General features: G+C 31.4%; 2 protein-coding genes across 5 annotated transcripts in view; both read left to right on the forward strand.

The window, feature by feature from the left end:
- LOC129984589 (uncharacterized) overlaps positions 1–9981 on the forward strand; it is a 38703-nt gene extending 28722 nt beyond the window's left edge. For 3 of the 4 annotated variants that reach the window (XM_056094510.1, XM_056094509.1, XM_056094512.1), the window contains 2 exons: positions 240–397; positions 8721–9981. In XM_056094510.1, coding sequence (XP_055950485.1) covers positions 240–397; positions 8721–9007 — 445 coding nt within the window. In that variant the 3' untranslated portion in view covers positions 9008–9981. Of the gene's footprint in view, positions 1–239; positions 411–8720 lie in introns of those variants that run through there. The other variant, XM_056094511.1, reaches the window with a different exon arrangement.
- A 10223-nt stretch (positions 9982–20204) lies between these two features.
- LOC129985246 (deubiquitinase DESI2-like) lies at positions 20205–25481 on the forward strand. The gene is made up of 5 exons (XM_056095205.1): positions 20205–20569; positions 23394–23466; positions 23768–23861; positions 24035–24176; positions 24823–25481. Exons 1-5 carry the CDS (start codon positions 20531–20533, stop codon positions 25003–25005), a joined length of 531 nt encoding a protein of 176 aa, XP_055951180.1. The 5' UTR covers positions 20205–20530; the 3' UTR covers positions 25006–25481.
- The last annotated feature ends 1587 nt before the right edge of the window (positions 25482–27068 follow it).

Consider the following 27068-nt stretch of genomic DNA (forward strand, 5'->3'; position numbering starts at 1 on the left):
CAAGTCAGAGAAACTTCCACAAAAGAAAAATTTATCGCAACTTGTTTGCCTTAAGAAATGCAAAAAAATTAAAAATTTTCTGGGACGGACACGAGACGAAGTAAAAAATTCTTTCAAAATATCTAGGGCGAGCAGAAAACTCCACTGGTTTGAGACAGGGGCAAAAAAGCATAATTTTTATTTATATTCAAAGATTCCTTCAATACACCTAAAAGCATAATTTTTTTTTTTAATTTCAGGAAATCTCCATTCTTTGGGGATGCTCTGTCGCCGAAATGCTACGACTTCAAAGAGAACATCTACGACAAGGACATTGATGATGTGTATTACTTCTTCTCTGTTGATGGCGGAATCACCATCAATGCTCAATGCCCGGGGAAGCATGATGTCGTCATCAGTAAGTAGTTACAGAAGTCCTGATTTTGAAGAAAGAGAAAAGGATCAAACAAAATGATTTGAAAATAAAGTAATGATTACTTAACAATATTTGCTTTCAAATTATTTGTAACTTTTTACGAGATATCTCTTATCATTCTGGGGAACGAGAAATTCCTGTAACAAAGTAATATGCAGAGTACTTCATATATCGAAGTCATTCTACAAATTGCAGGATAAAGCATCAGAAATTGCTATTTAGGCCTAAAATAAATCACGCTGTATTACTATAAAAAAGATAATATATTATTTTATAGTATTATCTCATTATTTTATAGTATTATCATAGTATTTTTCTCATATTATTTTTTACTATACATGAGAAATAATGCTAAAGCATTCAGTTTAACCAGGGGAATTAATTGGCGACGAAAATTGACGATGCTTGCTTTTGTAGTAGGAATGTATTAGGAATAAGACGATGTATTTCGGAAACTTCGACTTTTGTCAGTTTGGTTAGAATTTCTTTGTTTGGACCCTTGAATTTCCTACTAATATAATCAAAATATTCCTTATAATGAGAATTTATTTTAGTAAAAGTGATGTCAAAAACAAAATCTATTTATTTCTGAATTATTTTCTTCAGTTAAAGATGTCCGTAAACTTGTGTATATTATTTTGATAATCGTTGATACTTTAATATTATTTATTTTTTTTTTTTTGCAATAATTGCTGTATTGTGCGACAGCAATAAAATTGTTATCTGTAGTTACTTCAATATGAAATATTTCATTGTTTTTGTCTAAGAATGGAAAGGAATTCGAAAATAGTAACTTAGATGTAAAGAAATCTACTTTTGCCTCCCAACTTATAGGGAGAAATTTTTTAATATTTTTACTTGTATTTACTTCACTTTTGTTTGTTTTTTATTTTCCATACACTCACACAAGCACACATACACGTATATATATAAATACACACAAACACACAAATATACATACGGACAAGCAAGCATACACACGCAGACATACACACACATAAACACATAAACACACAAACATACAAACATATACATACATAAATAAACACACATAACACATATAAACACACAAACATACACACACAAATATATATACACACATACCCACGCATACATACACACACATATATATGAATTACATTTGTGTGATAATAAAAATAATTGTACCGCTGATATTTGGTCTGGAAACTTTGCACCGAGGTGGGATTCACATTATTGAAAAGGCTATAAAATGAATCAAACAATAACAAATAATAGTAAAATTAAACAAAATACAGTGGAACCTAGATAATCTGAATTTTTTCAAAAAGATACAGTTAACAAACACAGCAAAACAACAACCCAGGCAATGTTTAATAGATAGTTCACTTTCATACGCATCGCTGTATTATGTTCCTTCAGTTTCCCTGTTGTTAAAATGACAACATTGAAACATATGCACTTAGGCTTCTAAGACGATTGTTTCTTTGCTTATTTTCTGTCTTGATAAAAAGCAAAAATATAATTACGGAGATTACAGTCTGCAGAACATGATTCCAAAAACGAATGGCTTCAAACAAGTTTGGTCAGAAAGAAAGAGAAAAGGAAAAGTTATGCGTCAGCAATTATTGCCATTAAAAGTAGCTTCTTAGTGAAGTATTTCGCTATGAGGAAATTCCACGAAATGTTTCCTGGCGAATAGCTTAGATCAGGGATGGGCAAACGACAGCCCGCGGGCCATCAGAAGGTTTTATCCGGCCCTCGGATAGAATTTTAATCGGTATGTGGTCGTTTGAAGCCCGCATTGGAAATAAAAAATTGCCCAAAAATGTGTAAGAAAAACGACACAGCAAAAAACAGTGCACAAACATTAATGATTTATTTTTAGCAAATTAAATAACATATTAATTTTTTAGTTTTTACTTATCCTAAATTCGCAAATAAATTGCTTCAAGTGGTCAAAATGTTGATCCTGATGTATTCCTTGTTTGTTACGCAGAAACCTTTTTGTTAAGGACCAAAAACACTCGATATTCTGCGCATGAATATTTACACCGTTTGGGCTTACAAAATTTTTGGAATGGTTAATTTGTTGGTAACCAAAATCTTCGTTATTAGAGAGAGTACCTTAATAAGCACGACACTCATTTGTTATTACTGTAGTCCCAGGAAGAACATATTCATCTAAATTCTCAGCATTGTTTTGGTATTTCTATTGTTTACAGGCACAAGAAACGACTTTTTACTTGCCCGTTCGGTATCTCCAAATACCATTGCCCTCTAATTACCCGACCTCTATTATACTTTCTTTAAAAAAAAAGGCTTTTGTCTAACTCGATGATTTTCGGCCTTCCATCTTCAGTTAGGCCACTCTGCCTGTCATTATTACTTATTATGTAACGTACTATTACGTCTCTTATTTTCTCATTATATTCTCCGACTGTTTTTCTACTGATATCTGTCTCATAAGCAGTGAGCTCAGCTTTGCAGCTTGAATTCATTGAGTTGCAATCTAACAATCATCTCAAGCAGTTGTTTCTAAATATGCAAAAGTTAGAGTTTTACAAATATTTATCGAAAGTAGATTTTCCAAATTTAATATCTCACGCCCAGAAAATCAGTGCTATGTTTACTCCATCTCATATATGTGAACAAGTGTTTTCATCTATGAACCTTAGAAAGAATAATTTCAGAAGTAGACTGAAAGATGAGCATTTAGCCACGTTCCTTAGAATCAGTACATCTCACTTCGAACCTCAATATAAGGAACTTTTAAAAATGAAATCGCAATTTCATTCATCTCATTAACATATTTAAATTGTAGTACTTGTATATTGTTTTTCTCATTTTCAAAAATTTATCTTGGCCCACCATTTTTTTTTTTTTTTTTCGATTTTTGGCCCGCGATCGAAAACGTTTGACCATCCTTAGCTTAGATGATGTACAATAGCATCAGAAGTCTCTCTGCATTACCCTGGCTTCTTAAACTATGATTACTGAAATGATTGACTGTTTTAGAAATATATTTCTTTTAAAAATGAGGTTTTAACATGATTGTCTATACTGATGGCATACTATCAGTAAACTGCGTCACGTGATATGCCTGATGAAATGATTCAGATTAGCAGAACAAATTATTGAACCTGGCGCTACAAACTTTCGCGCATGCTTACTTCTTGGGAAGTAAGTCTACATCAAGAGAGGGAGTTTTAAAATTTTAACGCATTTTTAATCAAAGTTGTTTAATAAATTCTTAGTATTTTATTGCACAAAAACATTTTTACACACTTGAAAACTTCATTGTGAATAATAAAATTAACTTAATTAGGAACTTAATTATCAATGATATCCATTTTATTTATGTAAATTTTATTTCTAATTTCAATGAATGTTAACATTTTTTAATTAATTTTGATAATCTTTCAAAATTAAGTTTTACAAATTTTTTAACATATTTCTACGTATGTTTTATAATAATTTTCATCTTTTTAGTTTCTCGTCTTAAATTCGCACATATTGCTACGATATTAAATTTTTTATGGGCTAGCAGAAATTGCTGTAAAACTAAGAAAATATTTTAAAATTAGAAAACGGATAGACAAATCAAGCTCAAAACTTTATCTTAGAACATTTTGGCCTATAGGAATTATTCCTTTCTAAATTATTTTAACAAGAAAGTCCATAAGAACTATGAAAAATCGAATATAGACCTAAAAGACCTAATTTCTATACTTTTAAGTAGCCAAGAAAGCATGCATTTTTCTGACATGCATTTCCTGAAAATTAATTTTAAAAGTAAATATCAGAATAATATACATATAAATGTGTTCCAAATGTATTTTTAAACTATAACATAAAAAATTAGATACACAAAATTGAAAATTAAAATGCATGGAATTTTCAAAAAAAAAAATTACTGGAAATTTATTAAGCTTTCACAATATAATTTTTCAATTTAAAAGTGTTTTTTTAAAAATTATTTGACAAAAATATCTTCTTTTGTATATGCGTACAAAATTTCTTAGTTGGAAGTCAATAATTTGGACAATTTATTATAAAAACCACCGTCCTCTTAATAAAATGGCCTAGATCAGAAAACGAATGTAATAGATTACACAGAATTGAACGGATGATCATTCCTGTACCACTTCATGCCTTTTTTTTTCTGAGTTGTATTATCTACAAATCGAAAATTCCATGTCAAATAAGATAGCTATTGGGTGGTGGTGGGGGGGGGGGGTTGCTTTAAAAAACTTTAATGTATTTGAAATATTTTTTAAAAACTATGAAAACTAAAAATAAATTAAAAAAAAAGAACTATCTAGTTGTGATATGAAAAACTATTCGACTTTTTTCCCCCTTTCAATGTTTGTGATTCATTCATACCGCGCTTTTCTCCATTTTTCCAAAGATAAAATGTAAATGAATTTTCCTTTTGAAAAACTGGTTATGTGAAGACTTTACAATCTTGTACAAAATAAACAAAGATATTCCTTCAGAGTTTGGCTTTGTCAATATAGAAATCCTTAGCGAAAGATTTAATTTTAAACTTCAGCTAACTTTTTAATATGTAATTACGCTCAAAAAGTACATCACAATGTTTCTCTTTCTTTTTTTATTTCCTCGTATACAAAGAGAAAATATTGTAATTGTCAAGAAATTCGACCTGGGGCCTTCAAAGAATATCCATGCTCATACATCCCAAGGTCGAAAAAACACATTTTTGGATAATGCCTGTCTGTCTGTTTGTGAATATATGATAATTCAAAAATGCTGTTCAGATAGAGAGATGAAATTGAGTATGTGTTCTTAACATCGTATTTGTAGATTTCTTTTAAATCTTGAATGAAATCCCTTTATATGAAGTCTGTCGAACTTGTTGTACACGTATGAGTGAACACGACACTACAGAATGCAGAATAAATGGATATATAAAATATGGTACACTGAAGTTCTATCAACTAAAATGCGGATCTGCATTAATCTTTGAACCAAAAATCAGCCAACAAGTTGGCCGTTTGTCGATATACGCTTTCCATTAATTAAACAGATTATGCAATAATTCTAAACGCAGCGACTTAAATAGATGAAATTTGAAATGTGGTATTCTTACTCATAAAATTGTAATTTATCACCAAATGCGAGATTAAGTCCTCCAGCATCTGTATAATTACATGTTAATGCAATAATTCAATGCAGACTCAATGATATTATTAAATCTAGTATACAATATTGTTATTAAAATTATAATTTTGATCAAATTTTGGCTTAAATTTATCACAAAAAACTGCATGAGGGTTGGAACTTTGATAGTGACAACATTGCTGTAGAGACGCCAATCAACGGAACCAATGAATGTCGCTTTTACAACCTGTTAGTTACATACCTCAGAGCAAAAAAAAAATCTCTCTCTTCCTACATCATGCGCTTGCCGAGTGACGAGAAGAAAAAGCCTTGTACTAGTTTGCAGTCTAATGCAATGTTTGCACGAGCGAGGATAACGAAGTTGCAGAAAGATTTAATGTACCGGAGATTGAACAGCACTACAGTGTCACCAGGGTCTTCAAGAGGATTATGGGGAGTCTGAATTTCCTTACAGAACAGAGGCAAGATGGGTAAGGGCCTACAACGTAGGACGCCAAATGTGTTCAGACATGCATTGGCCAGGTCGTCCTAGCGTCAGTGAAGAAGAAATGGATGATCTTGCCATACTAATAGACAGTGATCAATATCATACGATTCGTGAATTAGCCCAAGAAACAAAATTAGCGCATACGATTGTGCTTCATATTCTGAAATTGCTCCACAATGGGTTCCACATGGTTTGACGGAAATACAGAAATGTCTATGATACGACGTAGCTCCTACTCTTTTGGAGCGATATGAACGTGAAGGAAAGTCTTTCTTGCGCCGTATCATTACGCTGTATGAAACATGGGACGAATCGTACTAACCACAACCGAAACGCCATTCGAACGAATGACATCATTACGGGTTTCCACAATGATCGAGAGTTCATCAGAACCCCAGCAGTGCGAAAATTAAGGTGATTCTTTTATACGACGGCGTTATCCTGACGCATGCCATTCCACCGCAGCGTATGCGTAGTATTTATTATTCATCTTTGGGACACAATCTGAGAGCAGCTTTGAGAAAAAAGTGGCGGCAATTTCTGCAGAACTCCCTATATTTTTGCACAACAATGCTCGGTGAAACACAATGCAGGATGTGACAAGTTTGTTTGATAGATGGGGCTGGGAATTGCTGTACCATCCATCATGCTCCCCAAACTTAAGTCCTTATGACTGTGATTTGATTCCTAAAATGCACGAACCACTTCATAGCATTCACTTCAGAATTGTTCTAGGGATTCTTCAGACAATAGACAGCTCCATTGGAGCCATCAACAGAGCAGGTGTTGCTACCGGTATGTAAGACCATCATTGCTCGTAATGGGTTGTACATAATGTTGGTGACTACACTGAAGGACAGTGAAACTAATAACATGGATATCTTTTGTATCATCTGTAAGTAAATAGTTGCCACTATTAAAATTCCAACCCTCGTATATTTTCTTCTCTATATTATGAAGCACAAAAAGCTCCAATGTGGGACACCGAAAATAAATATCTAAGCTCTCAAGGAGTTCGCATCTTTGTTTAAGGTACCCATTTTTTGCATCTGAGGAAGAGGGGTAACATTTTTATTTAAGATCCTGTGAGGAAGTTTATAGGAGACTTCTACTTGCAGCAGTTGCTGTAAATATCTAATAAACACTACAATCTAGTATTCACTGCCATCTTTCTTACAGAATTCAATATAGAAAATTAGTAAAATAAGAATTAAACTGAAAATTCTTTTAATTAATAAGTTTTAATTTCATGAAATGTTCAAGTACGAGAAAGTTAAAGTTTTCCTTTTCAAAGTATTATACTGAAAAAGAGAGTGCCCATAAAAATGTCTTCATTTTACAGCACGGCGAAATGAGTGAACTAAAATTTCATAAATAAGCTATTGTAGACAGTACTCGATAAATTCAGTCAAATTTAATTCATATTATTCACGAATTAGAATACGTATAGTAAATATTAACCCTTTCGGGACGAGACGTAAGCGAAAGGAATCATCTAGAGAATAATGCCTAACATCGAAAAAAGAGTCACAAAAAATAAACTTTGTCCTAAAATAGTCATTTTTGTTACCTTTTTAGAATATTAGTTCATTCATAGCACATTCTTCCTGTGACAATCGCATTTTCTTGCTATAATAAACCGAACCTAAAGCTTTCCGTAATAAAAAGAGAAGTGCGCGAAATGTATCCTAACTCTACACAAAATTCAACAGAACTGACGGTTAAACCCGAAAATACTACCGTTGGACGGTAATAACAAAAAAGAAGAAAGAAAAACAAGAAACGCGAAAGGTTCTATCAAGCGGAAAGTTACAAAACCCAGCTCTGTTTATTTATATTATTCTTAGCCCCCCCCCCTATCCCCCGCAACAGCTGATGTGTAAAATACCAAAGCCAGGTTGAATATGAGCTAACTGAGGGTTAGGATACTAAAACTATATTTATTTCAGAAGTAATGGACACAGGAAGCCATCTAGTGGTGATAAAAAATTATTCCAGTTTAAAATGCACATATACATCACCATCCCATGAGTTCGATTTCCAGAAATGCACAAGTGGTACGCACAGATTGTGAGAGACGTTCAAAGGTGATGCATATATAACACGCCCGTTGCGAAGGAGTTAATACTGACTGTTAACATTATACAACCAATTTATTACTCGTATTTTGTGCTAAGTAGGATAAGGAATGCCAAAGGAGGAAAAACGTCATTTTTACTAGTAGTTTCTTATTAATTTCTTCCTCTGCTTTTTGCTGTAATTTGTATGCGTAAAAATGAGTGCCCGCTATTGATTTCTCCATGTCCTGAAAAGCATATCACCGACTTGAGTCTTCTAGTGATAATAGGTTTCTTCTACAATACTTAAAACAGGGTTTTTCAATTCGGACAACTTTGGCAATTTATCTCCTTTAGTTAGTTGTGTTCAGCTTCTTGCAACAACAAATGCATTATAATGGGTCAAAAAAGAAAAAAAGATTCATAATAGAAAATAGTTTGTGAAGATAAATTTCATTTAAAATCCAGCCAATTATAGAATCACTAATGTATTATGTTTCTATGCGACATATCTTTCAATGATCTGGTGAGGCAGATTGTATAGTAAACAGTTTCATATTCCATCAATTATTCAGATTGATACAAGAAAATGTGCAGTTGGTACCAGCAAATATTCATATCCTTCCTTTTCTTGCAGGTTATGCTCTATGCGTGATAGATGCGCACATTCCAGCCATCGTACTGCATTGCAGTCCAATCAGAGACCCGGATCGAATTCTGGATATCTTCAACACGACCAGCGAGGGAATGAAAGATACGCTGGTAAACTGTGACTCGAAGGCAGGATTCCAAAAAATGTTCTTCAGAGACGCCGACGGCAAAGGTGTCGTGACAAGGGTCATTTACCAGTGCGTTCTCTTCGACGTACCGGATGATGAGCTAGATTCGGCGCTCGGAGACAACAAGCCGGACCAAGTGGGTTAAACTTCACAGCAGCTGATCTAATTGTAGAGTTCAGCGAAAAGTGCTGCTTATTCTAGAAATTTGTTTTTATCAGAGACAAAAGTTTCGTTTGAGTTACTGATTCAAAATACAAAAGAATAGATTTAATTCTGGAAATCCTCCAATTCAATCTATCCGTCAGTGGTTATAGCATGAAACTTTATAGTTTTTTTTATGAAATCGCTAATGTTGTGTTTTTAGCGATATGTCAGAGAATAAGAAGTCACAGGTCACTTGAAGCGATAATTTTGATAATTAGATAAATCGATCTATCTGTTTACGAATCATTGGAATATTCCAGAAGTGAAAGCCACGAAGTGTTTCCTTCTCTGAAGTCATATCTTTATCACAAAGGCTTAAACTCGCATACAATAATACCAGCTGCAACGAACGAGAAAAATGGCCACACTTTGTTATCGAACAATTTCAATGATGCTTAAACAATGGAAAGCTCCATTCAAAACATCAACAAATTTGAATGCTATAAATATTCTACAATTTCCACATTTTTAGAAACTTATTTTACACAATGCTGGTGACTTCACCAAACGACAATAAACTTTTTAAGCTGATATAAATGTCGTATCGATTACAATTATATTGTTGTAGTTATTAAATTTGCATTTCTTATTATATGCATTTTGAAATAACTTCTTAGACACTGATGTTAAAAATTGGCAAAAATTGACATCTTAATATGATAACGATATACTATCTATGAAATCCACAAGTTTTCAAATGTACACAACTTCCAAATGCTTGTTATATGATTGGAACCTCACTTGTATCACCTTAAACTCTCAAACTATTTGTCTGCTTGAAGCTTTTTCTGAAATATTGTTAAAATTATGATTAATCAAATTAGCATTAAAGTTTGAAGTATGTTTAATGGGTTAAATTTACGAACAAGCATATAATTTCGAAACTTCTAAGAGTAACATGCTCTTACAGTCCCATGCTAGGGACTTTGTAAAGGTATATCATTCATCATGGTCTTCTTTATATGGCAAATAATATTAAATAAAGAATGTGGTCATTAAAATTTCCTGAAATTTCTGTATATAAATGTGTTGATACTTTTTCATTCTAACCATTCAAGTTTTTCAGAATCCATATGCTCACGATTCATATGCCTTCCATATTTTATCACTCCTAAGGATATAAAACAGAACAATTATCTAAAAAAATGGGTGTAAGGTGGATTCGGGTACTCAGAAATTTGAATGATTTAATAAAACTCAAAAATGAAATGAAAGGAGATATCGAATAGAAAAAAAAACTGTTCTTTCATTCATGAAAATATTTTACATACGCTGCAGAATACTTTAAATAATATACGATTAGAATAAAAAAAAAAGGAACTACAAATGGTATTATATATGAAAACTCAGTATATAAATAGGTATTAAAGCATGGAGGAAGAATACAATACGCATATCCTACTTTAGATGCTAAAAGTGAAATCTTTCTGGTTGTAAAAGGGTACATCGACACCACTGGTCGCGCTTTTAATACTTTACCGAATATTGATAGTGTTTGTTGCTGTTTTTACTTCACCGGATAATTGAGCCTGCGGATAGTCAAATATTCCTTCATTGAGCATCGGATGGTTAGAACTGCAATAGTATAGTTACAAAAAAAAATTAATAGTATAGTTTGTTTTTATGTTAGCTGTTTTATCTTGGTAATATATATATATATATATATATATATAGTCAAAATTACAATTCCTTTGTCAAGTTCCCAACATCTATAATAATTCGAAATAAAAATGTCCTCATTTATTTTATGTAAGATAAACTAAATGGTGCACACGATCTTATTTCTCCTTGAGATAATTTCGGGATGTTATACCGAAATGACTCAGAGCAATAAGTTGATTTTCTCCAAAAAAACATTATCTCTAATACATATTAAATATATATTTATTTATTTAAGTATACCTATACTATTCCAGAGTTATACTTAAAGAACTATAAAAAATGGCTACATCTTGCAGACATTGGTTGTTGTTTTTTTAATTTCTCAAAAATAGGCCACTTAAGTGTTTTCTTCTGAAAATAATGCTATCTACATATTTAGAAATCATTCAAGCGAAGAAAATTCTATTCAGAAAAAAAAAAGCATTTATTTCTGAAAGTATTTTTTCAGTACAATTTCCTTAATAAACAAAAGTTTCCATTGACGTAGTTATGAAACCAAAAGGAAATCCATTCCTCAGCATGTGGTAGATTCCGGAAAGTCTTGCAAAATTCAGTGGGAGTAGCCTCCCCAAAAATGTTCTCCAGAAAAAGGTCTTCTCCCTCTCCTAAAAGTGCAGACCTTGAACGAATTCCGCCAGTCCTTTGACTTATGCATTTAGAATCTCACACAAAAGAGTTGTATGTTTTGCAGTATAGCAATGACGATCGGTACTTGTGTATTACTTGCAAAGCAACGCCGAACAATAGCTTCTCAGCTGAGGATTAGCTGACGCTGAATTTAGTTTTTGACCGAAACGAGTGTTCTATCTTTGACAATAGTTTGCGGTGATTCATCAATAGCATTCGATTCATACACAAGAATCAAAAAATAAATTGTACATTCGACATACCTTTTTTTTTCACATAGAGTAAAATAAAAATTTTATGTAAAATTTCAATTTTAGTCACAAGATGACATGCTAAATTCCATTTATTGAATTCATTGCGTTTTTCAATCATTCAGCAGGTGAATGTTACAAACCGAAAAACAGTCAAACATTTGGCAGATTCGGTTTAAAATCTGATAAGAGTTTACAATTTAAATGCTAAATGTATGTATTAAATCTTATTTATCAAGCTTTTTGCGTTTCTTAAGGATCGAATTTCCTAGTGTTTGAACAGTCACACAGGCTTGTTCTGTGTTTATTTCGTTCAATGTTCGATAGAAATTGACATATTTTGAGACTCAATTTTATCCATTTGGCTCAAAGCCTTTTTGAGTGATTGTGCTAACAGGCGGACACGTTTGCGAAATGTGTTTTTCAGACTGAGGGAGGTCTGAAACGTGGAGGTGCGTCAACATCTTGGAATCGTATTTACAATACTTTCTCCCTGCATTCTGTCGCGCACGAGAAAGTAAAAAATGATGGGAGTTTCGAACATCTATTTGGAAACATCTCCAAATAGACATAAAACGGATCATTAAAAAAGATTTATATCGTATCTGCGGTGAAATCTCTATTTAGTGCATGTATTGTGATTGTTATACGTTTTCAAAAAGTATGGACGAATATTGCAGGATATACGATGGGGTATAAATATTTAAAAATATATTAATAGTAAGTGCGTTTGAACTCAAACGGATGCCATCTACCCGAATAAATTTACGAGATAATCAAGCATAGTTTATAGAATCCACACTCATTTCATATAGTAAATGGATGCAAATATGGATTCAGATGGGCTTAGTTGCCAAAAATCGCACTCTAGATTCATAAAAATACTAGAATTGTCCTAAATATAAATAATTAGTAACTATTGTTTGCCACTGTCACGCAAAGCACTCACGGCTTTACCAGAAATCCATCATTTTATGCAGACGATGTGTGACGTACCCCGTCAGCAGATGAATTCAGCGAACTTTCTACCACCCCAGTGTAAGACTTTTTATTGAAGAGCAATGGGTGGCGTAATGTGGGAAGTTGACGAAAAGAAAGGAAGACGAGAAGAAACTCCCCGAGACTGACGAAGAAGAGTGTCGAGAACTGGAATAATAACTCATTTAACATCCTTGCTGCATATAACTAAATGTGTATAGAAAATATTATTTTAGTCACGATATTAAACGATGTACACGAACACCGTTTAGGCAATGACTGGGATAGCTTGAAGCGTCTCTGTCTCCAAGACGTTGCAGAGGTAACACCTCATTAGAAAGATCATTACCTCATTACCTCATCAACACCTCATCAGGGAGATCACTCCCGCTGGTTTGTGTCATATATTTTATCAGCTTTTCCCTTTCTAGAACAGACAAGGAAGACTCATTTCCTTGACTCAGTTGTCCTTTGTTATTAAATACTTTTTAGAATTCAACTCTACCAAATGGTTTTAAATGTCGCATAGAAATTTCCTTCCCATTCAACATCTCCGTGGATGTCTCATCTTCCTTTTTAGCTGGCGTTATATTGGGCATATAGTCTTATGCGTTATATCGTGCCAGCTTCAATCCAACATTCTAGAGGGAGTCAAGAATTCTAGAGTCTATTAGAAGAACCTAGCTTGTCTAATAAAGGTCTGTTGACTTCTTCTGCAGTTCCATTACTTTATGGTGAGCAATCCTTAGGTAGTTCCTTAGTATTTTATTAATTTTTGTCAAAATGTTTTAATAGAATTAATAAACTCTAGTCAATTTGCCTCTCTTTACGCTAGTTTAATGTTGAATTCAACTCCTTTTCCCTCTTATTTATTAACTTTTGTAGTACGCACTAGCAACTTCAACTTTAGTTTTTATAAATTTAACAAAATATCTTTGTGTAAATGGGTCAGTAACTGTCAGAACGTACTTTTGCTAACCAGAAATATTATTTTCATTTGTCCATATAAATAAAGTTCTAACTGATAATTTGTAGTCTCTGAAAGAAGTTCCATATCGACAATTAGTCCTTTGTTCTTTGTTATAGGAATCACATATTTCTGTTTCCCTTCTTTCTCCAAACCTCTAAACATTCATTTGAATGGCATTCCTTTTAAATATTCAGAACTGGCATGGCCTAATTGTTTGTGTCAAATTTCATTTAAATCATTCACTTAAAAGCAAGATTCGTTTTCTGTTTCAGATTTTCATGGAATCAAGTTAAACTTCGAAACACATAAAACATTTCTTAAATTGATATATATATATATATATATATAACTTCATCCATTGTGTTTCTTTTCAACTAGCTTCGACAGATTGATTCAATATATATCCGGTTAATTCGATCTGTACAAGCTCAAAGTCTTCCATATGAGAAATCTGTACCTAACCTTTGTATATTTAGAGATGAGAATAATATTCGTGTGAAAATTTGAATTACTAAACGTATAGATACTTCTTAATTTCTGTCGCCATTCTTTTTGTATAAATCACAATTGTTGCTTCTTGTTGTTGAATCATATCTTTAAGCGGAAACTTGTAGAACATTTCAATATTGGGAATGATCTTGCTGGGACACAATTGCTTCTCAACATAATATGTGAAAAGTATTGGATTTTAGACGGTCGGAAAACTACCCGAAAAATATGGTATGCCTGCCCTAGGTGTCTTAGTAAATCTTCCATGACTGATCCAGCATCATTACCTGCTGACCGAGTTGAAAACGCAGCCGTGTTTAAAGTTGGTAAGTGTAGATTTATCTGACTTTCTGTACATTAAACAGGGTAACAAGGTTTGCTGTCCTCTACACTTATGCCCTTTACAAAGTATTACACCTGAAATTACTCCTGAAATCGCTCTCCACTGATGTATTTTTGTTATATTTTCGTAGTTTTGTGGCTAGGAGAGGAAGACCTCGATTAATCCATTCAGTCAACAGCACTAATTTCAGAGGGACCCGCCATCGACTGGAATGAAGTTCCTCGCTATGCAGAGATACAAAACATAACATGGAAATTTATATCTCCACAGCTGCCTGGTGGGAGAGGTTGATAGAACCGTGAAGATCTCAGGAGAACATTAGGCAAAGCCATATTTATGTATGAAGAAACTGGTGATAATCTTATGTTAATGCGAAAAGGTAGTTAATTCTTGTTAAATAATATCTCTCTCTGAAGACATGCAAGATTCTACTCCAATTATACCGGCAAAGTTTTTGTTTGATATATCAAATGCTGAGGTTAAAGATTTAGATACGCGGGATGCTAATCATTACGCAAAAGATTAAGATTTCGAGCCAAAGTAATCGAAGGGTTAAGATAGTGATTTAGGTCCGAGTATCTGGATCAGCTGATTCAAAGACAGAAACAAAATCCTCTGTCATCAAATATTCGGGAAGAGGTTATCGTCTTAATTGGGACGATGTAAAGAAGCGTCTTCAATGTTCTTAAGCTCGGATAATAGAACTGATTCCAGGAAAGGATGAACTGGTAAGAAAGTAAAATTAAAGACTCAGTCTTGTACGCTAATTCGATCAATCCAATGTGTGTTTCCACTTGAGGTTAGTGGAAATGACTTGAAAAGTTTACCCCTCCAGAAAGCTGAACAGACTGAATAATCTGTAAATTTTCATAAATCGAAATCTTTGGAAGCTAACCAGCTTCAGGATCCCGCTGTGGTCGTACCTTTAAGAAACTCAAAGGACTGAACTTAGTGACTTTAACTGATGTTTTTTAGTAGCTATTCAGTTCTATAAAAAAGGGAAGGATGCTGCGAAGGACATCCCCTAGCCAACCAGAGACAACCTGCACTGACGTCAGCTGTTCTGTTTTCACTTTTCATAAATGTACTAAAAACTTCTTGATGTAACGTTGTGTTGTGATTAAATATCTTATGTCATATCCTTGTTTATTCTGTATATATTTAAATTAGCTCGTCCAAAATAGACATTAGGTAGATGTCAACCCAGCGTGATTATTTGAAATATTGAGCAGCATAGAATTATGCTACGATAAACTAAAATTAAAAATAAATATTAATAACTATTGATATTATACATAAGTGTTAAAATGTTAATAAATTTTCGGCTTAACATTTATCTTATGAGATTAAAAAGCTGCAGTAGTTTCATACATTTACTTTCTACATTTTCTATTTATAGACAAGTAACAGAAATACTTGGAACTCCTGACAGACCAATGTCGTTCTCTTCATCCCGCAGATAGTGAATATCAATGCCAAATCTTTCAAATCAAAAAATAGCAAACCTTAATAACTTAACCTATGTTAATTGTAATTTTTTTTCTTTATTTTATCCCAGTAGAGAGAGTTTGAATGGCTGTTTACATCTGAAGTAGAAGACCACCGTCAGATGAAATACAATTGAAGCTTGAAGACCCCTTTCCCCCTCGTCAATTTTCAACATAAAATGTTCTTACTCAATTTTTCATGTGGATATAAAATTTTCATGTAATAAATATTAGGACAAACTGAAACATTTAATTTTGGGTCCCTTTCAAAGAAGGTAGCTGCAGTATCTACAGTACAAAGAAGTTAAGTGAAAGTCAATTTTTAACAAAATGATAAAAAAAAAAAAAAAAGCTGAAATAATATGTAAACATAATCTCATTACTGTCATACAAAATTTGCTAGATCTGTCGATTTACAAGTTAGTATGCAAATTGAAAAATAAATAAAACGAATCAGACTAATCTGGAAACAATTCTAAGAATATTTCTAATATTCTGAAATTTAAACGATAGCTGATTATAAATTTCAATAAGTTCGAGTGCATTGCTCCTGTAATTCAAAGGAAGACACAAAATTAAATTACCCTAAAAAATTATGGAAACATTAAATCTTGAAGCACCCCCCCCACACACACACACAGAGAGAGAGACCTCCTATAACTTAGGAGTGCCATAAGTCTAAAGATACGCATATCTGTAAAACTGTCCAATAGGGTGGAACGAAAATGGCCATATTTTTTTTTTTTTTTTTTTTTTTTTTTTTAAGATTTTAGTTTGGTAATAGTGCGGAAAAGCTTCCTTTTAGGCTCAAAAACAATTTTTAAAAATCTCGTTGAAATATTACGTTATCTTAAGATGCAGAAAAAAGCTTAAATTTGAAAAAAAGTTGAAATTTTTAAAATGTGCCTCTAAAAATTTTTCTTAGAATTTAGTTTGTTAATAGTGAGGAAAAGTCTGCTTTTAAGTTCAAAAAGAATTTTTAAAAAATTGGTTGCAATACAGCAATATTTCAAGGTGTCACAAAAAGCTTAAAATTGGTTTTAAAAAAAATTGAATAATTATAAACTTTGATAAAATATTTTTATGAATTTTTCGTTCATATAATGTTGCAAAAGATGATTTTAAATTCATATATACGCATTACAGCTGGAAAAAATTATTAATTATAAAGTGTAACAATAAGAAAATATTTTTATGTCAAATTTTGCACTTCTCACTTTTGTATCCTTAATGATTACAAATATTACAGCTAAAAAATGTTTGTTTTCTACTTCATTGCCACATTAAACTGTTTTTTTTTTTTTAGTATTAAATTTTAGCACATTCACACGTAAGTCAATTTTTGCTTTTATGTATCCTTCTCTTGCTATTGAACCACAGACATTTTGAGCTGATTCGGCCACAGTTTCACAGCTCTTTCCATTGCTTGCATAAGACAAGGAAGAGAGTCTCAGAAAGTAGATAACGGAGTCCCCTATAGAATCTGGTTCAATTTCAGTTTTCCGTATAAAGTCTTTCATAGAATCACCGGAAACAGATTTTTATAAGGGAGGTTCAGTTACTTCATTTTCAAGCCATGAGATCATGTCGCTGTAATCCTTTGCATCAAATTTAATCTTTGAAATATTAAACCTCCTGACTCTGTCTTTACTTTCTGTTCTTGCTTTTAAAACAGTCGTAAACCAAGTTCTCTTTGAATTTTACTTTCAACATTTAGCTTGGACAAAAGGATATTTTTAAAGCACAAAGTACCCATTTCTTTGAATAATCGGGTCTATAACGTTCTCAAGATCATCAGAGAGATAGAGTTAATATGAGATAAGGTTAAAAAGATGTTTGGAAGCATAAGTACATGACGATTTTAACTCAATATTAAATCACACAGGCACCTGGTAGTTTTATCTCATCTATGTGATGGATTTGGTTGTTTTACCTCTTTTTGTAAACATTGTTGATCTTCAACGTTGCCATTGTCGCCAGTAATCGTTTCTAATACACTAGTATTTTTTGCCCGTTCTTGATTAAATTTAACTATTCTCTATAGTTCTTTACTCTTTCTTGTTTCTTTCTTCCTCAAAGCGCTTGTGGTAGCAATGTCAATATTATCTATAGCCATTTTCCTGTTAGAGCATTGATCGAAACTTTGAAATTTTTGTTCCCTAACTGGCACTTTTTTTCTTCTTTTATACAAGTTCAGCAATATCAAATAAACTTCTAGTTTCTTCTCTAAATTCTGTGAGATTGGAATCAAACTTATCTTAACATTTTCTACTTTTAGGCTTTGATAAATTCCTGTATTTAGCATGATGAGCTTTTATCAGTTGTGAAATTCTTTCGCTAGAAGCAACCGGAATAGAAGTTCTTGACCATATTTGTTCTATTATGAGAACAAATATTTCATTTTTCGCTTACAGAAGTATCCTTCTCTAAAACAATTTTGAGGCTATATATAATAAAACAGTAGCATTAGATTCTTAAGTAGTGAGTTAAACATCAAGCAAATCACTAAATTTCTCAAAAATTCCGATATTTGTCTTGTTTTCACTAATTTTTCTATTTGCCTTCATTAATTTTGCTGTGAGCAATTTTTACTCACAGCAAAGCACGCAAGTGCACTAACTAACAAATCAGTTATACAACAGACGAAGTGAAGACGCAATTGAACTCCGCAAAGCTACTGATTTGAAACCAGGTTTTCCTTGTCACCGGATGCAGACACCTTACCTCAATAACAACCCCTCCGGTGACGACTCAGTACTCTGCCAGTGCAACAGTAAAACTGTTTTCATATTTCTATTCATATAACAACGCCTATTTAAAGCTTTTTATTTCATAATCGAGGCACGCAAAAATCTTTAAAAAGTTGCAAAAAATGTGCTTTTATGCAATTTTAATGTCCTTGCGGCACCTCAAGCCACACCACACCTATTACCACACTATTATAAATTAAAAATCAAAAGTTGATTTTTTCGTTCCCTCCTACTGCTCAATTGCATATTTGATTATCCGATTCCGTGGGGGGGGAGGGGGTCAAAAAGAAAAAATGTATAATATTGTTCATCAAGATAGATAAAAGACATGAAAAAAATATTATGAATAATCTTTTAAAATAAAGGAAATATTTAATTTTTATTTGAACTAGCTTGGTTACATTCTTTGTAGCACTCTATCATGGCGCCCTTTAAGGATAAGGTCCTATCGAGAACTATTGGTTCAGTCTTCTGAAGGCCTATCATACACGATGATTATAATATCTTAAATATAATAGAAATAACTGGTTTTAAATATATTAATTAACTGTTGATAACGCATTATTACAACGAAAGTAAGAAAATGTAAACAAATAAAGCAACATAAAGGCAAAAACCTCTATAAAATATGTAAATCGGAAAACATTAGAACTAGATTGATATATTTCCCCCCCCCTCTGCAGTGACTTTTGTACATGCTTTGAAATAAAAAATAAAAATAAAATAGAGAAATAAATTGGGGAAAACAGCTGACTCTCTATTAATCCAGTGTCCATTCGTTTTTTAGTCTATAATTTTTGAAACGCTTTATGCCTGTAACATTTCCAGGCATTTCTTTCAGAAAAATATTTAGTATGTATAAATTATTCATAAACTTGTAGTGAATAGCTTATAAGACAGTTAACAGCTACTCTACCCGAGCAATTGCTTTCGTATTGTGGTTATGTTACTGGGCTGCGAACCACAAGGTCCCAGGTTCTATTCTCACCCATACCATCATACCAAACTGCCACAAACTAAACACAGTGGTACGACAGAGGCATAAAGTGCCCATAGCTGCTTTCTTGACTGAGGGCTCTGGAATGCAAGGCATATGTCCCGGTTAGGTGGTCAACCTAATGCATAAACCCAGGTATTTAGTTCTAAAGCACGCTTGGTCCTCAGTTTATCGACCCACTGAAGGGATGAAAGGCTGCGTCGATCTTACCCAGTCTGAGAATCGAACCCCGGAACTGTGCGTTCCACCGGGCTTCATAAATTATTCATTGTACAATTAAAATTCAATCCTGCTAGTATGTCCTAGTATAAATAATATTTCCTTCATTTGTTTTCAAATTTCAGTGCTATGGGACGAAAAATTTCATAATATAAACAGAAACAGCGATTAATTATATTGAAACACCCCATCACAATAATGTAATTTTTTGTTTTTTTCCCTTTAATATTGAACTGTATTAATCTATTCAATCAACACTGAACCATTTTCATTCTGAATTTCATTATTTTATGAAAGCATAATAATAATTATATTAACTATCCTGCATTCGGGCGGCAGAAAATAAAAGCAAAATGGCGCGCGCCTGACGAATAAATTTGGAAATTTCTTTGTTTGAAATCTGGCATGTTTGTCAGCTACTTTCGCCTTTCTATTTCTTTCCGAGAACGAAACAATCGATTGCGGGTCTATCTGTCTTGTCATTCATTGTTTTTGCATTTCGTTCAGAGGTTGTTTTACATTTTTCATGGCTCTGTAAGGGGACAATTTGCATTAATGTTTTTGTAGAATATTCCCAATAATATATTTCTTAATGAGAAATATGCGGAGCTAGCCAAATTTAAATAGGAATCTAGGATGATTTTAATTTTTATTTATTCTACGATCTAGGATTTTTAACGGATATTTTAATATGGCTCGTGAACCGGTAATTTTAAATGTTTACGATATGGTAAGTACTTAATATTTTCTTTATAATGATTTTTAATTAATTTAGTAAGAATTCAGTCTTTTGCAAGGAATTAATTTAAAGCAAGTCAAGATAAATCTATTAAAGGACATTTTGTAAAAACATGTTATAGCGCTAAATTATGAAAAAAATTTTTTTTTTTTTTTTTAAGGATTTTGGTGCAAATTTTTTTTTCAATCTAAGATTATCTTAAAAATCCAAATAAAAAATATACTATATTAATATGAGCATAATTTTTAATATCTTAAGCTAACAGTGATATTCAGAATTAACTATGCAAAGCTATGTATTAAATCACCTATTAAGAACTGCCTGTTTAATATATTATTCAATATTGTCGTATATATTAGCTAAATCAATATTTTTAGAAATTTTGGAGATCAAATAATATTTTACTAATTACTGCAAAATGATAATGTGACAGAATTTTAATTTAATTATGTTTTATTCTCTTTGCAATATTTCTACAGGAAATTAAATTCCATTCATTCAAACTTCGACCATTCCATTTCAAACTTGTGTTTTAAGTTTAAAATCTAAATTTATGAATAATAATACCAACTAAGTTTTAAACAGTTTAGTTTCTTAATTACAGTTGAGCATTGTTTTCTGTATTTTAAAAGAACGGCCTGACTGCCTTGAATACTCCAGATGCATACTGAGATTGCATTAAATATGAATAATAGTACTACATCGAGAATAAGGATGATTATTGATCAGTTGCTTCAACGTGCATTTAAAAAAAAAGACTATACTTCGAGATAAAAAAATAAGCAATATACATTTCGTGTCTCATCAGCGAATAGATTCTATCGCAGCGTAAGCAGTGAGCAACTGAAAGTGACTTATTTAACTGTCTGATTTTTCATTTAAAAAATAAAATAAATTATGTATTTTATCTCCAAGTTTTGAATGGAATTGGCTGTAACACTTTGAAGACTAAAGCTAAGTCCATTCAAAATCTGATATTCAAAAAATAAATTAGAGAACATAAGTATGGAAATCTAATTATTGATATTAACATTTGAAGCACATGTGTATAAAGAATGCTAAGTATTGCTTAGTGAAATTTGAATTAATTAAACATGAGGAAATAAAGGAAAAGAATCTTAAAATTCACATATAATAGATATGTTAATGCATTTAAATATAATTCTTGCTGATAAGTTTAATTAGAATAAGTTTAATAGAATTATATTCAATGAAGAATTGCTTGATGTCCATGATCATTGTTCTGGGGACTTTGCCCTTAGAACCTTAGTATTTTTCTGGGTACTTGTGTTTTAATCACATGTCATTTATTATCTTCTGGCTTAAATTAATGGTAGTAGTGGGCTTTAAAACAAGTATCCTTTTTCTGAAAAGTTTTTTTATGGTAATGCTTTTTTTAGTGTGACGCATCATTAAGACTGTTGAAAGTTGTAGATAGAACAATCTTGGAACTAACTAATTCAAAATGAAGTTGGTATGCACATACAGAATTATGCCCAAAGCCATTTATGCCTTCTAAGGGCTCTTTGTAGGAATCTTATGGCCGATATTCCCTCTCAAATTGTCAATGCCAAATATTTTTTAAATCTTTGTACAAGTAGTTTGAAATGGCAATTTTTGACACATTTGAATAGCAAAACTCTTAATTGCAGATCTTTTTCTAAAAAGATGGTTTTAGTAAAAAAATATATATAACTGAAGTTTAAAAGTAATTTTAAACATAACAGAAAAAAAAACCACAATTTAAATAATATTTAATAATAAAGTGAGATATTTTTTTTTAAATTATAAAACACTATGTTTTTTTTAAAATCGTAATATAAAACTTCCAAATGGTAAATGAATAGAAATATTATTATAAGAAAGTTCTAAAATTACATGGTTTTGCTAAATAATTTCAATTGCATGACCTTTATAATTAAATGAAAACTCAAAATTTAGTAACTTCCAAAAAAAAAAAAATCTTGAAGGTTTAAAGCTTGGAGTCATTTGCCTATTTTGTTTATTCAATAAACCAGCTATGGTCATGCCTGATTAAGATTCTAAAAATTTAAATTCTTGTTGTTATAATAATTTCTTACTGGAAATAACATATACCTCTTATATATACATCTTATATATACTTCTCAATAACTGATAAGATTTTGATTATAAGTTTTTGTCTAATATAGTTTATTAGTATTTACTTTTAAGTTTTTTTAAAGGACATAAAATGCCTCTATTAACCAAATAAAGTAAAGGCATATTTAATTCTGGATTAATAGCAATGGGCTGGAATCTGTTGTAGCAAAATTTTATGAAAGAAATTTTTCCATAATTTTCTTTTATTCTGATACTTGTGTATAGTAATATTATTACTAAAATATAGAAAGAATCTGCAAAACCCATTTCAGAATTTAAAAAATGCTGCTAATATCTAATATGCAGCAATTTTATAGTTTTAAAATTACTTCTTTGGAATAATTCTCTTCAAAGAGATTTTTTTTTTTTTTTTTTTTTTTTTTTGTATATGTCAGATAAAAGTTAATTGAAAGAATGAATGACAGTAGGATATCAGATTAATTTGCTTTCTTGCCAAGCTTGATGAAATTGTGCCAGTCTTTCAAAAACTCACCACAAGTCTGCCATCTTAGATAGCTACAAGGTATGGGGATAAGCAACTTTTAAGGTTACAATGTAAACGATGTCATATTGTGAAAAATCCCCCCCCCCTCCCCACCAAAAAAGAAAAATTTAACTCGACAAGTGGGCTTTAATATTAAGTCAAACCTAAATTTTTGTCTTTTTATGATATACGTTTATATATGATTTTTAGTACTGGATCAATGATTATACATCTCCACTTGGGATTGGTGTTTTTCATTCTGGTGTAGAAGTTTACGGTACAGGTAAGTTTCTTTTATAAATGTTTTTCCTAAAAAATTGTACTATATTTGGTGCAACAGTTTTGAATTTTTCTCTCTTTTAAATTATGTGTAAATATGTAATACTTTTGCATATAATATTTGATACTTATTTAAAAAATTATATTTATGTTGTATTCATTTCTTAGCTCTGTTTCTTTCATTGTATTGATAATATCTTGGGAGAAAGAAGTTTTAATAATATTATTTTTGATAAGTTTCAGATAATACGATATATATATTAATTGCCATATATTGTGTTCTATTAAGCATTCTTGAATTTTAGAATTTGCATATGGTGGTCATCCTTTCAACTTTTCTGGAATTTTTGAAATTCATCCTAGAGATGCAGCTGACTTGGGTGACCATTTCAGGTTCAGGTAATTTGATCCTTTGTAAGAAAGTTCATAGAATTGTTTCTTCTTATAAAAACTAAAGGAATATTTTTAGTTAAAAGTAATCATCTAGTATATTTTTTATTCTATATAATGTAAAAATATCAATTTTACCAATTGTAGCTTTGAAATATTTATATGTCGATATTGTCTTGCAGAGAAGCTATATTAATTGGTTACACAGATTTCACTGAACAAGAAGTGAGGCGAGTTGTTGAAGAACTTGGGAAAGAATTTAAAGGAGATTGTTATCATCTAATGAGCAAAAATTGCAATAACTTTTCTGAGAGCTTTACGAAGGTTGGTAATCTCAATGTATTTAAATGTATCTTAGTGAGTTTTCTGCTGTAAACAAAATCCATAACATGCATATAATTTCTAATAAACAAATTGATCATGGATATTTTTTGTAGAATAATAAAAGATAATGATTTCCTTTTGTATGAAGTAAAACTTTTTAAGTAGAAAAGAATTTTTTTTTTTTAATTCTCTTTAGTTAATAAAGATATTTTGCATTACATATGTGTGTATGTGTAATTCGTTGCATTATCTGTAATAAAAAAAATAACCTCAAAATGAGTACAGTATTCAAAAATACAATATTCTGATTTGTTTTATGGAAGCAAATATTATGTTTGTTTAGAGATTGCAAAATTTATCAATTTATACTGCTTCATATAAAATCAGTGTTTTTTTAATAGAAAAATATTTTTTTCCATTTTTTAATGTGGGAAGATGAATGCGAGATTGCAAATTCTACGGGAAATTGAGGTTTCATACATTTAGAACAAAATTGGATTTTAAAGAAAAAATTATGTGAAGTGATTTTTAAAAAAATATCGAAAATATGTTATTTTATGAAACAGTTTAAGTGTTTGGATGTATTAATATGTGATAACTATATGTATCCCCTGTTTAATACTTATTTCATTATTTTTTTCAACAGATTTTGTGTGGATCTGAGATACCTTCATGGGTGAACCGATTGGCCTACTTTAGTTCTTGCATTCCTTTCCTGCAGCAATGCCTGCCTCGTGAATGGCTCACCCCCATTGCCCTGCAGGCCTCAATACGAGGCAGCTATGATTCCTCGCCGGCCTCTGATCCACCTCGGAAATGTAGTCTATGAAAGTCACTTTCAGTCATCTTCCCAAGTGTAAAATCTCATTTTTGTACAAATATAGTGTCCCAAAGACCTATTCCAACCCTTGAAAATCTCATGGAACACCTTTCTGCCCTGCCTTGCAAATTTAAAGTCTTCAGTAGAGGTGTAATTTTTCAACAACTATTTCTGCTCAGCCTCTGAAGAATGTCTCCATTTTAAAAAAATTATTTAAATTGCTAGTTTTTTTCGCCTGACATTCCAGCCTTTATATGATCCTGTTATAAACCGTTGACGAATTTCAGTTGTAAATGCTTGTATGCAAAGTCAGCTTCTTGAAAGGATCTCTGTGATTTTATAATGTGTTCATTACATTGTCATTCAGGTGCATTTTCTCATATGCAATGGATTACTTTTGTGATCTGTTATGTTACTTTTATTGTGAGAAGAAATATTTTATTTATTATTCAAGAATTGTTTGTAAGGTTGTTGTAACATAGTTTTAGCAAAATATAAATCATTTTATATAATTTTTGAGTTGCATCTTTTTATTATTATTATTGTTATTATTAAACCTGAATTTTTGTTTTGTAACAAATAGATAACAGAAGATATATATACATGAATGCCTGAAGCCCATTTCAAAATTTTTAAAACTATTGTAAAGCAAAAATCTGACATGAGTTTTAGAATGCTGAAGTGATATATATATGTATAAGCAAGCATACACAGGGTGTGTAGCATCATAAAAACTTCTTAAAATCTGATTATTTTTTATAGTCCTTATATAAGGGCCTAAAAGTGCTCATTTTTATCCAGGTGCTTTTTTTTTTTTTTTTTTTTTTTTTTTACCCTTCTAAAAAAACCCATTTCACCATGCTACATCTGTCCAATTATTGACTGTATTTTCTTTGTGGTGTTAGATTTTTCAATGTTTAACGAATTTAAGTGAATTCAGAGATCAGTGGAAAAGGTGTTATCTCAATATAAGAAAATACTGATTGAATAGTAAAAATATTTTTTTTTCTACATTAAAATAAAAATACATGACTCTTCTTTCACCGCTTTTTGCTTATTTAGTGGGGAGGTGGATTCTTTTTTTTTATAGATAATTTTATGCATTCAAATAAAACCACTAGTGTGGATTTTCAACAGTGAATCAGTGTTTTTCTAGATGTTATTACTTGTTGGTAGAGCATTAGTTAGTTATATTTCAACAGGATTTAATGACTTGCCGCTAATGAATTATTTAAATATTTTTACTTCATTTAATTTTTATGCAAAAGTTTAGAAATTTTTAACTATATGTCAGAAAATTTGTACTTCATTCATTGTGGACTTCTGAGAGTTAATGTGTCGAATGATTTAAGGCTCCTAGAATGAAAATGAAGCAAAATGTTGCTTCAAAATTACTTAAGTCGTTTGCCAAAAGATACCAAAAGAAAATTAATGCCAATAAAATGCCTTTTTTACTTTTTCGTGCGCAGACTATTCAAAGAGAAGGAAATGTAATCGCCAAAAAATTCGAACTTGAGATTTTGCACTTTTTTTTTATTTAAATCTCCAAATAAAATGCTTTTTTAATTATGTCTATATGTGAACAAGATAATACAAAAAAGCTTTGAGCTGAAATTTCTTAACTCCAAATTTACAGATCTCTATTAAATTTTGAACAAACTCCATTTCCATGAAGGATATTTTTTTCTGTTTATCTGAGTATAGATGAACGCAATAACCTCAAAATGCAAAGCATTACATCAGTAAAATTTTGCACACAGTTTTAGCATTTAAAGAAAAAAAATTTCAAGATTTTGAACAAAATCCATCAACAAATTTATCATCTGTCAGTCTTTATGTTTGTATGCATGTAAATACTGTAACAGAAAAGCATAACAATTTTAGAAATTTATTTCTAAAATTGTACAAATTTTGTATTCAATTGGCCCACCAAAAATGTACAAATATACTCGCAGGTGTTTTTTTTTTCTATACTGAGTTTCTGAAAATAAGAATCTATGTGCTCTTGATTTTCACAGTATTGCCTAAAGTTCCTACTTTTTATGCTGCCAGTGAGAAGGATGATAATAACT

The sequence above is a fragment of the Argiope bruennichi genome, chromosome 9 (assembly GCF_947563725.1).
Source record: "Argiope bruennichi chromosome 9, qqArgBrue1.1, whole genome shotgun sequence".
NCBI lineage: Eukaryota > Metazoa > Arthropoda > Arachnida > Araneae > Araneidae > Argiope > Argiope bruennichi.

Excerpts from the sequence above, each read along its gene's own strand:
- LOC129985246 (XM_056095205.1), top strand. The coding sequence starts at position 20,531 with ATGGCTCGTGAACCGGTAATTTTAAATGTTTACGATATG. Across the intron at positions 20,570-23,393 it reads TTTTAAATGTTTACGATATG|TACTGGATCAATGATTATAC; the intron begins GTAAGTACTTAA and ends TATGATTTTTAG. Across the intron at positions 23,862-24,034 it reads GGTGACCATTTCAGGTTCAG|AGAAGCTATATTAATTGGTT; the intron begins GTAATTTGATCC and ends ATTGTCTTGCAG.